This window comes from Sander lucioperca, chromosome 2 (genome assembly GCF_008315115.2).
Source record: "Sander lucioperca isolate FBNREF2018 chromosome 2, SLUC_FBN_1.2, whole genome shotgun sequence".
Classification (NCBI taxonomy): domain Eukaryota; kingdom Metazoa; phylum Chordata; class Actinopteri; order Perciformes; family Percidae; genus Sander; species Sander lucioperca.
Window position 1 is genome coordinate 10,277,467 of NC_050174.1, and position 15,505 is coordinate 10,292,971.

The 15,505-nt window shown below is 41.2% G+C and overlaps 1 protein-coding gene across 3 annotated transcripts in view; it reads right to left on the bottom strand.

Annotated features, from left to right (window-relative positions):
* Nucleotides 1–15,505, bottom strand: part of grid2 (glutamate receptor, ionotropic, delta 2) — a 614,241-nt gene that overhangs the window by 115,259 nt on the left and 483,477 nt on the right. For all 3 annotated transcript variants that reach the window (XR_004895179.1, XM_031309308.2, XM_031309309.2), the window contains exons 10-11: nucleotides 9,836–10,033; nucleotides 1,307–1,619 (exon numbers count right to left, since the gene is read on the bottom strand). Coding sequence is in view for 2 of the 3 variants with exons in the window: in XM_031309308.2 (XP_031165168.1) it covers nucleotides 1,307–1,619; nucleotides 9,836–10,033 (511 nt within the window). In the remaining variant the exon portion in view is untranslated. The remainder of the gene's footprint in view (nucleotides 1–1,306; nucleotides 1,620–9,835; nucleotides 10,034–15,505) is intronic.

Genomic DNA, 15,505 nt, shown 5'->3' on the forward strand with positions numbered 1-15,505 from the left:
TTCTAACCCTAATCCTAAAACCAAGTCTTAACCCTCAAACAGCCCTTTAAAGTTGTGGGGTCCAGCATTTTGGCCCCACAAAGCTGTCCGGACCGCACAAGTATACTGTATTCCCGGTTTTTGGACCCCACGATTATAGTTAAACAAGAACAGACACACACACATACACAGCCACACACACCCGCACAGACACAAACACAAGAATGAGCCTCTGAATATGAAAATATTAAGTGTCTCTCTTTTATACTATACTCAATAGACATATGGATACTCAATGAAGCACACAAAAAAACAGTTAGAAATCAGACACAATTCATGTGATCTTTTTTTCCCTTGGTCCCATTGCCCTCTCCTCTCCCCGTCATGGCTCTATTCCTGCACTAATGAAGTTTAAATCCTTCCCACAGCCCGATGGATTCTGGAAAATCTTTGGGTAGAAATCCAGGATGAGGTCATTATCTTCCACTCAATCCATGTGGAACAAAACCTCTCCTCCCTTTTGCTCTCATTTGACTGTTTTGCTCAAACACTAAATGTCAGTCCACACTTATGACATCCAGAGGACAGCTTTTCATCAGTTTTTTGACATTAGATTGCTTTAGCAATAATATTTTTCTTTCTATGCTTCCCTCCGCTCCCATTATCTCTTATCTTCTACCTTTGAGATGGACACTCGGCAGTGGCTTGGTAGCGTTGCATTTCCCACTACTCATATCCGGGTTCTCCTTCTCCATAAACAACATGAAATCAAGAAGAGGGTTAACTTTTCCTGCTACAGATTTCCCGCTGTGGTTAGAAAGCAGAGGGGAGACACTTTGTTTCTCTCACTATGCCTCTCGAGTCGGTACTCGCTGCGAAGCTAATCATCATCGCTCTCTCACTCGCTCTACCACACACTCTCCACGCACACATAAATGCCGGCCCTGCTATTCTCTTAAAGAGATCGACGCACAGACCAACGCACAAGTATAAACTTCAGGCCATTTACGTAGGCTGGAGCCCTGCGTTTGAATTATTTTCCTTGCCACACACTGATGCAAAAATACATTTGCTAGTAATTATCTTAACTGCATATTACTCCAGTGATAAAATAAATCCATGCCATAGCCATTCTAAGTTTTATGTCAAGTACTTAAGTAAAAATACTGATTCTCCAAAGTTCAGATCAAAAATCTTTGACTTCACTCATTCCATAACTGACCTGGCCACTTTTAGATGAAGATCTATCTGGTTTTGCCGGATCAGCTTTTGAGAAAACATAATTGCAGCATGAATTATGTCTTCCTATGTGCCATGTCTTCCTTACCTTGTTGTACAAAGGAGCCATACACGAACCACATGGAATTGTACAGTGTTGTCGGGGACACAGATCCCATGGGTAGCCGGGGTGGGTTGAGCCAGTTGAGCAAGTACACCAGGATGCCAACGAGGAGCACGGTGCCCGCAATGCACGCCCACAGTGACAGGTCAAAGGGCGCCAGGCAGGCAAACATGTCCACAGTGCGTTCCGCCTTGCGCAGCAAAACGCCCACCGAATAATCCATGTAGCGTGTGGTGAAGTCCACAACGCTCTCTCGCTCAGGCGTGATGGTCAGGGCTGAAAGTCCCACATCGGCTCGCTGCAAGAGACAGAGGGGAAGAGAGGAGAGTTTGAAATATCAACACTGTGAAAATGTGTAGGTGTGAAACCCAGCAGAAAATGTGGACTTTTGTACCCAGAGACAGGTAAGTGCTTTAAATACTGCCACTGTTCCTTCCCACCATCTAAAAAATGCATTCAAATACTAATAAAAAGAAACTTTACTGTTATCAACTAAACATCTGTGATGTTGGTAGATAAACAAAATTAGTTTTCTGGGAACAGAATTTCGTCAACAATATGTATTGTTTTACTTTGAAAGAAAATAAAAACAATGTGTTATTTGCATGGGAGAAAGCAATGGTTCCAAACAATCCCAACACACTTTACACTATACGTATTCAATGGCTACGCTTCACCGAAACCTAGCTATTGAATAAATTCACCATAGCACCAGACTCGTGAAACCATGACCTTCCCTAAACTAGCCTACTAAATTTAGGTATTGATGAGAAATTCTGTAATGTTGTGAAAGCTTTACTAAACTCTATCGAATATGAAGAGGTTAAGGACTATGGTGGCACTTTTAATTAATTAAGCAATGGAAATTAAACAAGGAAATATTAGGTTAGACGTTTTAGTTGAACAGTTGGCACCCTGAATGCCAACAATACGTTTCTCCTTACAGAGGCTGACAGTGATCTTCAAAGTAAGTTGAATAGTATGTTTTGCTTTAGGATACATAAAGATAAAACTAAGGTCAGAAAGAAGAAGGTACCCAAAAGTAGGCTCATGTACGGATATTCTTATTATGTTCTTCATGCTCTGTTTTGCCTCTGCACTGTACATAAGAACAGTATTGTAAGCCCACTGTAAACCCAGCGGGGACTGGGCATCTTTTGTGCTTTTAAATCGTTCATTTATTCAAAGCATTCAAAGTCTTTCTCATCATTTGGAATGCTTGGAATTTTAAGAGACAACTAATGACTGCTTTAATTAATTACGTGCGAAGAAAATAAGCTGTCAGTGAGTATGTCTGCCAAGAAACATAGGCTGAACTCAGCTTAAATGCAGAAACAATAATGGCTAATTAAAATGTTTTCAGTCCCCAGTGATTGGCTAGCAGCTGTAGACATCTGCTGGTGACATAACAAGTGTTTAAGATGCTTAAGATGTTTTGAGCGTGTATGTTTGAACATTAGTGCAAAAGATTGCACATATTTATTATGAACTTGTTAGATAATGAGATTTTATTTACTAGAAATTGACTGTAACAAATTTGGTGATTTTATAGGTGAAAGCTATACAGCCACTGCGCACGCGCACGCGCACACACACACACACACACACACACACACACACACACACACACACACAGATTACTGACTACCAAACACACAATGGCATGCTTACAACATCCATATCCCCAAATGCACGCACACACACAAAACAAACAAAAATTCTATCCACTGTAGGCAAAAAAAATCCTAATTTCACAGTTGAGTGAGGAAACAAAATGCTTAAATGTGCAGAAATTGTCACTTACACTGCATAAGAAGAATATTAGGAGAAGCCCTGCAGAATGCCTGTTGGTTGAGACAACACGATATGCATGCAAATGCGTGTGCGTGTGTGTGTGTGTGTGTGTGTGTGTGTGTGTGTGTGTGTGTGTGTGAGAGAGAGAATGGAGATGCATTCTCATGCTGAGGTCAGTCAACATGGAAACTTCCAAAGCACTCTGGGTAAAATGTATACGATAAAATTGGGTTTTTAGAGAGATAACCCTAGTTGCTGACTTATGGGGAAAACAAAATGTTCCGTTTATTTACAGACTGTGCTTGTCTATACATAAATGTGCATTGGACTTAAAGCATTTTTCTATAATTCATATTGTTGGGACCATCAGTTGTGTTAAACCTGATTTTAACCAAAAAGGCCTCAGATTAAACTGACGTCTGGAGACAAGACACACATGTGGCACATGTGGACACAGACAAAGAGATCTTGGCCTAGGTGGAAAAACCACAGCCTTGTCACCAACTCCCACAGGTCACCCCAAAAATCACAAAATGGCTGAATGACCACGAAGGAGTGGCCAAAGTGGTCAAAACTCTAAAAACTACAACCTTGTAGTTCACACATCTTCCAGAGATCTCTGGATCCCCATTCGCTCAACGGCCCTGAACACAGCATGCGGTCGGGGCCTATAAACCTTCAGACACACCTTTTTACATCGTCTTCCGTTGGAACCCCGTTGCTGCAGGGAGCGCGCAAGCGCTTGTGCAAAATACTTCCACTTCTGGACAAAGTGGATTTATTTCTCGGTGTTCTGAAGAACACTACTGGATCCTGGAAACACATGTCGTGTTTCAACACTGCAGAGAGAACAACGATGTTCTCTAGAAGAAAATCGGACACGGACACCGTTGTTTCTGCAAGGTTTTCTGGGCAGAGGAATAGTGTGTTTTATTAATATGTAGAGGCTAATGTTGTCATTGTTTACCATTAATGTGATCGATTGATAAGCGCTACGGGTGCGCGTTTGATTTATTAATCTATGATTGTGACCGCTGAGTCAAATCTATTTCTGTGAATGTACTCTGATCACGGTGCATTTGTTGATATGTTGTGCTGAATATGTAGCTTGTTCAGACTGTAAAGGCTTGTGCTTCTTCCACTGCTGAGGAGTTTAGTTACTGTTTCGCGAGATAATAATCTTCGTCGGTCCGTCAGTTCACAGCCGCGAGGCGACGAGGACGCCACCCTGCAGTCTGTGTAGACCGGCGGAGCCGTGTTATCTCTGCAGAGAATCAGCTGTTTAGCGCATCCAGAGTGGTTATAATGAACCTCCCCGCAGTCAGACGAAATTCTAATTTCACGTTAGTCCAGACCTGAGTGACTGAGAGGGCTGGTCATTATCGATAACTAATGGCGTTTTTCCATTACATGGTACCTGCTCGACTCGCCTCGACTCTACTCGCCTCGACTCGACTTGACACACTGTGCGTCCGTTTTCCATTGCAGATTTTAGTACCGCCTCAGCGTGGCTGGTCGTTATGCCATATCGATGCACACACCAGAGCACAAGTATAAACATCAGACCACTTGAGTTTGTTTTACAGTTCTGTGGAGGCTCCACGCAGAGCTTTCGCCGTAGCCTGTGTAGCCTATGTAAAAGTGGCCTGATGTTTATACTTGTGCGCTGGTGTGTGCGTGGAGCTGACCATGTGTGTGTGTAGTTAGGCTACGGTGAAAGCTCTGCCTGGAGCCTCCGCAGAACTGTAAACAAGCGGCGCCGCAGTAAACTGCCGTGACCTAACGCGACACACACACACAGAACGTCGAAGGTGTGTGTTGCCAGAAGACACATTTGGTTTCAAATGAAGCTGGAGGCAGCAAAAAAAAACAGCTGGCTAAACTGTTTAAAAATAGCGGGTTTGTTAAGGACACCCCCCTCTGTCGCTTTCACGTCACCTTTTCGGCTTGCCTCAGCTCGCTTGGAACCTCAACGGAGGAGGTACTAAAAAAAAGTACCTGTTAGCAGTTACCAGGTACTTTTTTCGTAATGGAAAACCAAAAAAGGCGAGTAGAGTCGAGGCGAGTAGAGCAGGTACCATGTAATGGAAAAGCGTCGTTATGCCGTATCGATGCAGGTGGGTGCAACACATTGGTGGTGGTAAAGAGTATCCTGAAGTGCTTTGAGTGTCTTTGATAAAGCGCTATATAAATGTAATGAATTATTATTATTATTATAGTCTTCAAGGCAACACGTTCTAACTATCAGGATACAATATATTATGTCTTCCTCATTCTGGCACAGTAAGTATATAAACATCCAAACAGTTAAATTGATAAGGTGGTTGTAGTAGCTATTACAGATTAATAATAAGTTTAGCAAACTAAATGGTGACAGTGTTTTACCTAGCTAAAACATTTCTTTAATCTTCCTTCTACTTAGTTATGGTATTGAATGGGAAAAAAGCACAATTGTTTTTACAGCCTTGGCCTTGTTGCATCTCATTTTAGCAGTCAATAAATTATTCTGGGTAAAAAAGCATGGCGTGACTGTAATGGCTCTGTCACACCAACCCGATGGCCAACCGTTGGCAAAAAAGGCAGTCGGACTGATCAGTCTCCCCGAGTTAGTCAAAAAAGTGCCTTGAAACACACCGAAGCGACGCCAACTTGAGCGTACGTTCTGCGCGTGCGCGAGATGTAACACATCTCCATAACAGCAGGCGGCGCTACAATGAAAACCGGAAATGACGAACGCATCACGTGGGTCTGGCTTCTCCAGCCGGCCATAATGGCAGCTCATTCATTGAGTCTGACTGCCCGCCCTCCGATTCAACATGTCAAATCGGCCAAAATGAAGGCAGACGGACCCTCCGACGGACGACGGCACGGAACACACCAAACAGACTCGAGTCACTGACCTCGCCAGACTGTCCGACGGCCAATTATCGGGTTGGTGTGTCAGGGCCTTTAGAAAGTGATGTCAGCTCAAGGCTTATTGTCGTAGGACCTCCACATGACAACACTTAATGAATGTTTTAAGGAACCAAGGCCCCAGAGGAAGAGTGAAGGTCTGAGAAACAATGAGCTATTCAGTCTATTCAAATGCCTCTTCATGCATTTGCTAAACGTTGGTTTCTGTAGCAAAATAAAACAAGCTCTGTCTTTTCTACAGAAAAGGGTAAAGGATGAGCATGAGTGCAAATATCTTGCATGTGCTGGGAGTTCTTTTTCATGGAGATATTGATCCCAAAATGTTTGATTGATTTTGGAGTCAAGCTTCAAAATCTGAATTGTTACTACTCACACTGGACACATTTGAAAGGCCCTTTTTCTTTCGTTCTGTTTCTCTGCTGCTTACTTTCTTTCTGCTGCAAACTGTCAAAGATGACCAGATGGATTATAATTAGGGCTGTCAAACGATTAATTTTTTTTAATCGTGGCGATTAATCGCTGAATTTCTATAGTTGATCGTGATTAATCGCATATTTTATCACATGATTAAAATTCTATTGTTTTGCATTTCAGAACAGTTTTTAAGTACATATTAACAATCGAAGCAAAATCGAAAGCAATTTTTACCAGTGTATCTTGATTGGGAATCAAATGAATGCAAAGAAAGTTACTTTATGAACTTGATTTTAAGATTTGTAATTATTTATTTACTGTAAACAAAAGAAAAATGTGTGAATCTGTCATTATTGCACAATTCCTCCAAGTACCTAACTAAAAAACTAAAAATCCCTATCCTTACTAGAGTCAATATTGTGTGCAGTAACTCCTAAATAATGTTGATTACTCACTGACGTCCAGTGATCACCGGTTAATGAGACAGCGTTTGCAGCACCTTGCAGCAGTTCCACTGTGGCTGCTTTCTCCATGTCATACAGGCTGTGTATGCGTGAAAACTACTGTCCCCCTCAACGGCAACGAGACAGGTCAGAACATGCCAACCGTAGTACGTCTTTAAGACCCGAGTCCTTTATGATGCTGACAGGTCTGCAGTTAGTTGCCACCCGTTTCGCAAGAGCTGTAGTCATTTTTGGGGATTTGGTTTCATCCACAGGTCGGCAAGTAGCACTCTCCAAAATAGTGCTTTGCCTGAGTGGGTAGCATGCTAATGGGTAGCATCACATTAACTGTACTACTATGCTTAGCTCCGTAGGTGGTAGCTCAAGCTTGACGTGCTTCGGTGATATTTTAATTCGGCTTTACACAATGTGCATATGGTTTTCGACTTGTCTATGAGCCGTCCGGGAGTTTTGGAAAATAAAAAGCGCCATTCAGGATTTCATTGCTGCTGTCTTTCTCCATCATGCCTGCAGCCAGCAGCAGCAGGATGTGTTACGAGGAAGTGGCAGCTTGATGATAAGTAACGGTGCTGCAAAGGGTCAAAATAGTAGCCTGTTAGGCACGACGCAAAGCCGAGTGAAGTGTAAAATAAATTAATAAATGCCGGCATACGGTTAAAATTTTTTTTCGCATAATCGCATCGTGTCGGCCCTTAATCACATCGCGATTAACGCGTTAACGCTGACAGCCCTAATTATAATATCAAACATATTTAGTTTTTTGACAAAATAATCTCAAATGTGAACAATGCTTTTGCTTTGCCAATGGCTACTAGAAAAGCTGAACAGACAGACGGACAACAGACATCTTTAGCATCTAAATTCAGGGCAATAAAACTGGCAGATTGATTTGTTACACAGCATAAAACTGGTAAACTTTGTGGACTACAAAGGCAGGGCTACCTCAAGTAACCCGGCTATGTTAAGGTAAAGTAATGTAGTTATCATCCAACTGTGCCAATGTATTGCCCTTAAACTGCAGACCTCTCCATCTTTGTGAAATCCACATTCATAACTTCACAGTCTCTTGAGAAACATCATCGCCACGTTTTGGCTATTCACTGAAGCTGTTCGAGTGTTCAAGTCAGGGCATGAAGTTAACTTTTTTGACCACCAGCCACTGTGGCAGGTGGATTTTTAAATCCACCTGCCACAGGGACTTTTTACCAGCCATTTTTTTTTTTTTTTTGGTGTCATAAAGGTGAAAAACAGGAATTGCTGTGTCTCTATGATCCTATCCTGTCCTAATGATGGTAGCCTACTCGTGGACATTGCGCCATCATTACGTGCTGTAGTATGGGGGCCCGCCTTGATAATCCTGCATAAGGGCCCGGTGTTGGCTCATTACGCCACTGCATATAAGAGATGAGATGACTGACAAAATCAGGAGTAGCCTACGCGCACCACAACAACAACAAAACACTGGTGAATGCGCACCATAACACAATAATTTTTTTTGTATTGTTCTTAAAAATAAAAAAAATAAATAAAAAGGAAACTTGTTTTTGGGAGAATAATACTTATTACTATTAATTCATTACTCTGGGCTGAGATTTCCTAGGAACCTTACCAAAAAGGCTCAGGATGCTGCAAATGTTGGTAAAATATGAAAATGGCTGGTGGATTTAAGACACAAAATAAGAATGTATTGAATGAATCAAATATGAACATATCTGTCATTGTCAGTGGCTTGTTAATCTTTACATTGTTAGTTAATTTCCTATCCTGGCCTGGGACACACATTCATACGGTTTAATAAAGTACTTATTTAACTTATCATTGCACTTACAATAACGAGAGTAGCTGTCCTCAATTTAGGTCATCCTGTAGGTCTCATCTGCGTTTTTTCCTGCATCCACCGTGTGCGTTTGTGTGTGTCTGTGCGTGTGTTTGCGTGTGATTGTGTGTGTGTGTGTGTGTGTGTTTGTGTGTGATTGTGTGTGCGCGTCAGTCGCGGGGGAAACGGAGCAGCCCCGCCCGCTGCAGAGAGCCGACAGTATTGAAACAGCAGCAGCTTCAGTGACAGTGTAAATTTATGTTAAAATGTATACATGTTGGCAGGACGGTCTGAAATGTTTTGCACGGTCTTTCGCTGTACGTTTTTTTGGTAAATGTGAGATGTTCGAGTCACACACACGTCTCGTCTTCATATCAGAAACTAGGAAATGAACTTTACCCGTTCTCACTCCCGCTTGGTCAGTGGCTACACGTGGGATGCTGGGATTGTGTGAGTAATGAAAATGCGATATGGGGCCCCGGCTGTCAATCAATGTCTTCCAGTGATGCGGGCCCCTGATTGGACCAGGCCCGTAAGCAACGGCGTACCTTGCTTACCGATAGTTAGGTGTCTGAATCACTCAATTCTCATTGGCTACCCGCCAACGTGGCAGGTAGATTGACAGTTTCACCCGCCAATCACAAAAGTTACCCGCATTTGGCGGGTGGGCGGGTGCCAATTTCATGCCCTGGTTCAAGTTATGCATCAAATACTTGAAGATACTTGAAACTAGTCAAAGCATTAGAAAGCTTCTTTGTTTTTACCAATATGCAATGATATCTCTGCATCTTTGAGGTCAGCCCCTCTCCAGTCCACTTCAGACTACATGCAATAGTTAGTGAATGAGTGTCTACATTTCTATTTGCAATTTAAAGAAGTTAAAGTCAGCCCTATGGTAGCCTAATGCAATATTTGCTTTTGATGTGAGATGATTTCTAGTGGGAATGTTATGATGGGACTCCAGACTGTGCAGGCTCAACCTGGTGGAGGCTATAGTCCTACTTAACACAAGGGATGCCTAAGGAATAGGTCTATTGTTTTTTATATTGCAAGTGTGTGTTGTGTCTGTGCTCACATGTGTTTGTGCATGTATGTAAATTATTTTCTCCTCACCTTAAAGACCAATTCGCCCATCAGTCCATTCCACTGACCGTCAGGATGCAAGCTTCCATACTTGTGGTCTGGAGCGACGTAGATCTCGTACTTAAAGCCCAGGTAGTTGGACAGAGCATCCAGGACGTCAATAGAAAAGCCCTGGTACTTCTTTGGTTTTCCTAGAACATTCTCTGACACCATTACAAACGGCTCCTCCTGGAAGGCAAAGATCAAGCAGTGTGTCAGTGAGTCAGTCAAGCAGCCAACCAATACACCAGTCATTCAGGCATTAAATCACCCAATTAGTCAAGTGGCCATTATACCACCACAAATGCTCATCTTAAAGTGTGGGAGAATGTCTGTAGGAGCCTACATTACACATACAGTACAAGTTAAGTTACGTTTACAACCATCAGTTAGTAGTAGTTTACACTATACATAAATGACCTGCCAACTGTGTGTAAGAGCAAAATTATTATGTATGCTGATGATACGGTACTATATGCACATGGTAAAACTGCGGAAGAAGTTGCTCAAAAACTGACCAGAGAGATGAAAAAAGTCTCTTTGTGGCTGAAAAACTCATGCCTCACCTTAAATCTAGATAAGACTGTTTCGATGTTTTTTACAAATCGTTATAAAACACAAAATTGCCCTAAGATCTTAATTGATGGACAAATCATTTCAAATCCATAACAGGTAAAATATTTAGGTGTCATATTGGAACCAAATTTAGGTTTTAAAAAACACATAAAAAAGTTATCAAATACAATTAGATTTAATATGGCACAGTTTAGATACATTCGAAATTCCCTTACAATTGAGGCCTCAGGGGCCTATCTAAATGCAATGATTGTTTCACATTTTCGTTATTGTATGACAAGTAGGTCACAGGCTACTAAAACTGCCCTCAGGCCACTTGAGTCATTATATAAAAGCTCTCTAAAGATGCATGATAAGAAAGGCAGACGATTCCATCACTGTCATATTCTTGTAAAATACAAATTTCTTAGCTTTGAAAATCTGATAATCCACACAAATCTGTGTTTAATTTATTTTATTTTATTTTTAGTTTATAAAATCCTCCATGACACCGCTGCTCCCCCACTAAAAGAATTCATATCTTTGGGCTCTGAAATATCAGCTCGAGCAACTAGAGCTACAGTGCGAGGTGAATGCAGGATCCCTAAACGCAGGACAACATTTGGAATAAATGCTTTTTGTTGTGTGGCCGTTCGTCAGTGGAATATGTTGCCTACAGAGCTGATAAGAAGCACAAACTCTTACACGTTTGCAAGACAGGCAAAGACATGGCTTTTGTCAAATCAAATTTGTACCCACATGTGACCGGATATATGTATGTGTGTGTATGTATGTGTATGTGTAAGTGTGTGTTCGGAGGTCTAAAAGAGTAGATTTGAGTACATGAGAGGTTTGAATATGACCTTTTTTATATTATTTATTTGGTCAATGTAAATCTCACTATTCATGTATGTATGACGTATTATGTATTTTAGCTACGATCAGCCTGCCCAGGGACTACGGGTGAAAAGGTTAATTTATTGTACGCTGTCCCTGTTTCTCTAAATAAATAAATCAGTTAAACAACTAAAAAGTAAAATTAGATTTAACAATATTAGTGTTGTCAAATAAGGCATGGATACCCGACCCGAGCCCGACGGGTCCCGACGGTACCCGACGAGCCGGGCCGGGTTCGGACAGATATTTAGAAATGATGGTCGGGTTCGGGCCGGGCTCGGTCACATCAGCGTGATAAGGCATTTGTTGTAAAATGGTGCTGTGGCTCCTTTAAGAGAGCTCAGTGTGTGTGTAAAGTGGGCAGAAGAGAGATAGAGAAAGAGGAAGCAGACGTGTAGATGTGACCGGAGCAGAGTTGGTGGAATAAGTTGAAGTTTTGTACACAGTGTGTGCGGTGTCCGAGATAAACCCCAGACTGAAAACCAAGTTCATTCATCTGCTCTCCAGAAACGGGATTTTAACCCTGACGTTATATAACGTCGGCCCTGGAGGTAGCGAGTCTCCCCTGGTTTTCTGATCACGGTCGGAATCGAAGCAAGCAGGAAAGGTTAACACATTGAACATTTTAAATTAAACAGATTATTAACGTGCACTTGTTCCCCCGTGTGCGCTGATGCGCTCATCTGTTGACATTTCCAAATGCCTTCCAGTTGCTTAATAAAAGCGGGCTTTCCACACAAACAAACGTACACGTGTCATTAGTATGAGAAAAAAAAACAACGAGATTTTAACTGTGTCGGGCTCGGACATAAATATCATAATGCCTGACGGGCTCGGGCCGGGTTCGGTCACGGCTCTGTCGGGCTCGGGCCGGGTTCGGACGGAAAAATTCGGCCCGATCCAGGCTCTATTGTCAAACACTACACATAAAGGTAAGCTTCTGGGGTTTAAAATACATTGTAATATACCTGCATATTTTACATTTGCTCGCAGGCTTGTTCTTCCCTTTAACTGACATATTGCTACCCTTGAAAGCCCGTCCCCAACTCTCAATATGCATTACCATCCTATGTATTTGGGTGATTCGTCACCCCTCTGACAGCCAGGGTGAAATCTCACCCCTGTGGGTGAAATATGTATCACATCCCTCTCTCTTGTGACATGCATGGGTATCCATAGTATGATATGAGATACTAACAGCATGGGGACCCATAAAACATTGCTCTAGTGTGCCTTTACAGAACAGTTATTATACAGTACACAACACAAAATGGAAATTGCAGAAAATTAAATACCGATGATAGCACATTTTTCTTTTAACCAATATGATAAACAAAATTAAAGATAAAAATAGTGCACTGACCAGAAATAATTCTGCCTTCTTTTGGCAAACAAAATGTATCAAAACAGACATGATGTACTTAATATCTGTCCATGTGTTAAAATTCTTAGCTAAGTGTTTACTTTTTTTTATTTGGGATTACAGGTGAAAAAAAATATACCCCCTCAATTTTTTTTGGCTAGGCTCCCAAAATTCCCTACTCAGCTTTCTTTTTATCCGCAGAGGGGACTATGCTTAATAATTTATTTAAACACAGCCTATGTAACATTTTCAAGTGAATTAAAATGTAGAAAATCAATACTCGCACCATGCAATTCAGCAGATTTGTTTTTTATTGGCTAATTTTGAAATGCGCTTGGGACGACTGAACCTCTTTATCAATATCTCCATGGCATCTAAAGGGCAGCTTCCTGTTGAGGTTAAATGACATCAAGCAATGCTGACATTTTAGGCAATTAAGTGAGCACAGCACAGGGAGAAACAAGGTATTTTTCAACAAGAAGAGCCGAATGCTAGTAAGAAACAAAATTGTTTCTTTTTATTTACTGTACTTTAAATAAGTGTTAAGATAGAGGAGTTTTCTCTTCAGTTCCTGTCTTTTTCACCCCACCACCACATTGTCCCTCACCCATCTTTTTCTCTCTTCTTGAATAAATCCCTATTGATGAGTGAAATGTTTTAGGCCAATATGTCTCACAGATTTATGAGGGCCTGTGTGTTATTGACTGGATACTCGCTGCACATTAGGCACACACATACAGACACATACACACACACACACGCAGGCTATGCTATGCATTAACTTGACGGTTTCTAATCCTTGCTAGCTGCTGCTGCTCAATAAGCTATTAGGCAGTAAGTGGACATGCATGCCAAGTCCCTCTCTCACCACAAGCATCCATCCATCAAGGCAGGAACACCCGCTAGCACACACACCCATACATACTGAATAACCCTCCAAGTACCACTGATTGCTTCCCTATGTGGGCACTTTAAACCTTTATAAACAAACATAAACATGGTGATCCTGTTGTACAATAACACAATCGACCATTTGCCTAAATACTTCCAAATACACTTCTAAGGTGAATGCTCAAATTTGAAGCTCATTTCTTGGCTAAATCAATAGGGATGTAACTATACACTCAACGGTTACTGGTTTCAAGATATACCGAGGTTTGAAAAAGTAACGGTTTCAAAACCACTAACATTTCATAACGTTCCCAAGTATGAACTGTTTTTTATGAGTCTTCAAGGACAGAAAGCGCAGTTTAGAAATCCCTCTCCTTGCCAGTGTGCAGTGTGTTTCAAAATAAAATACATTGTGTTCAATGGAAAAAAAAGTGACTCTCTAGTGTCTCAAAGCCAACCCACGATTTAAGCTTAGCTCACTGTTTTCTGGCAAGGGCACAGGTTGTTTGTAATAGAGCCCGACCGATATATTGGCAGGCTGATATTATCAGCCGATATTAGGCATTTTCCAAACTATCGGTTTCTGCATTTATAATGGCCGATAAATTAATATTTAAAAAATAAAATAAAAACGGACGAAACACCCTTCAACCATGTTATGAGTGTTGGTGCTGCACAGTTTGTCAACCAGAGGGCGCTCTACAACGTCCCTGTCGGCAACGCTCGTGTTTAACCCTTTAAGTTTCATATCTTAAGTTTGTGTTTTTATACATTTTATTTATCAGAACTTTAATATATTTTGATGTTCCTCTGTTCTGTTGTGACAATAAAACAAACAAGTTTATTTTTGAACTGCATTATCATATTATTTTAGTGAGGACTCATAAATAACTACAAATAACTAATTTTAGGGAAATCTGTTTATGTTTTGTTTTGTATCGCGTTTCTGGATTTTATTTTATTTTTTTAATATATATCGGAATATTGGATTTTTAAATCACCAAATATTTGTATCGATATCGGCCTTAAAAATCCTTTATCGGTCGGGCTCTAGTTTGTAACAGATGTCATTTCAAGTTGGCTGTACAGTGCATGACCGTTCTTTCCTTCACTTAGACATCAACATAACCATTCCTATATCTGACTAGATGAAAATGAACGCACCACTTGGTAGACTGCCACTGGTCTTTCCTTTCTATCTTTTGTAAAACATGGTGGCTGTTGGGAAAAAAACATTGTCAAATCTCTCTGAAACTATCCAGCCAAATGATTATTTGTGTAAGTGAAAGAAATAATTCATGTGGTTACAAAATGCATAATCTATAACATCTGGTTTAAAGAGTTGTTCACTTCCCATAGCTCATTGGTTGGTCTGCCTTTGAGCTACCAGGCTCAATCGATACTCAGTTATGGTTTCCAGACTGAAATCTTGTCACGAAAAAATTACCTTCTGAGATGTAGTCTGGTTTTGTGCCACTAATCTGTCTCGCCCCGCTCTCTTTGTGGTTATTTTGCTGTCTCTTTCTTTCCCCTGCCACTCACCAGCTGTGATATATACCATGTGGCATCTTTCCACACCCCAACATCTCCAGCTTTCCCTAAACATATGTCTAGGACACCTTCTCTCTTCATCTATCCATCCGTCCATCCATCCATGGAGGCTACAATACTTCCAACTTGTCATCCTTGCAATATAATCTTACTCTTTATTAAATAATCCTTCCCTTCCATCTCCTCCTTATCTTTCTGATGTTGCTCTCATCTCTTATTCACCTCATCTCTCCTCCTACTACTACTACTACTACTGCTACTACTACTACTACTACTACTACTAATTCCTTTTGCGCAAGTTCATCCACCGTCTCCTCTTGACTGGAAGTACCACGTGGTCTAAGTGAGGATTGAGTGTTTTTGGAGACATGATTTGGACAAGGAACAGCAATTTTCCACAAAGA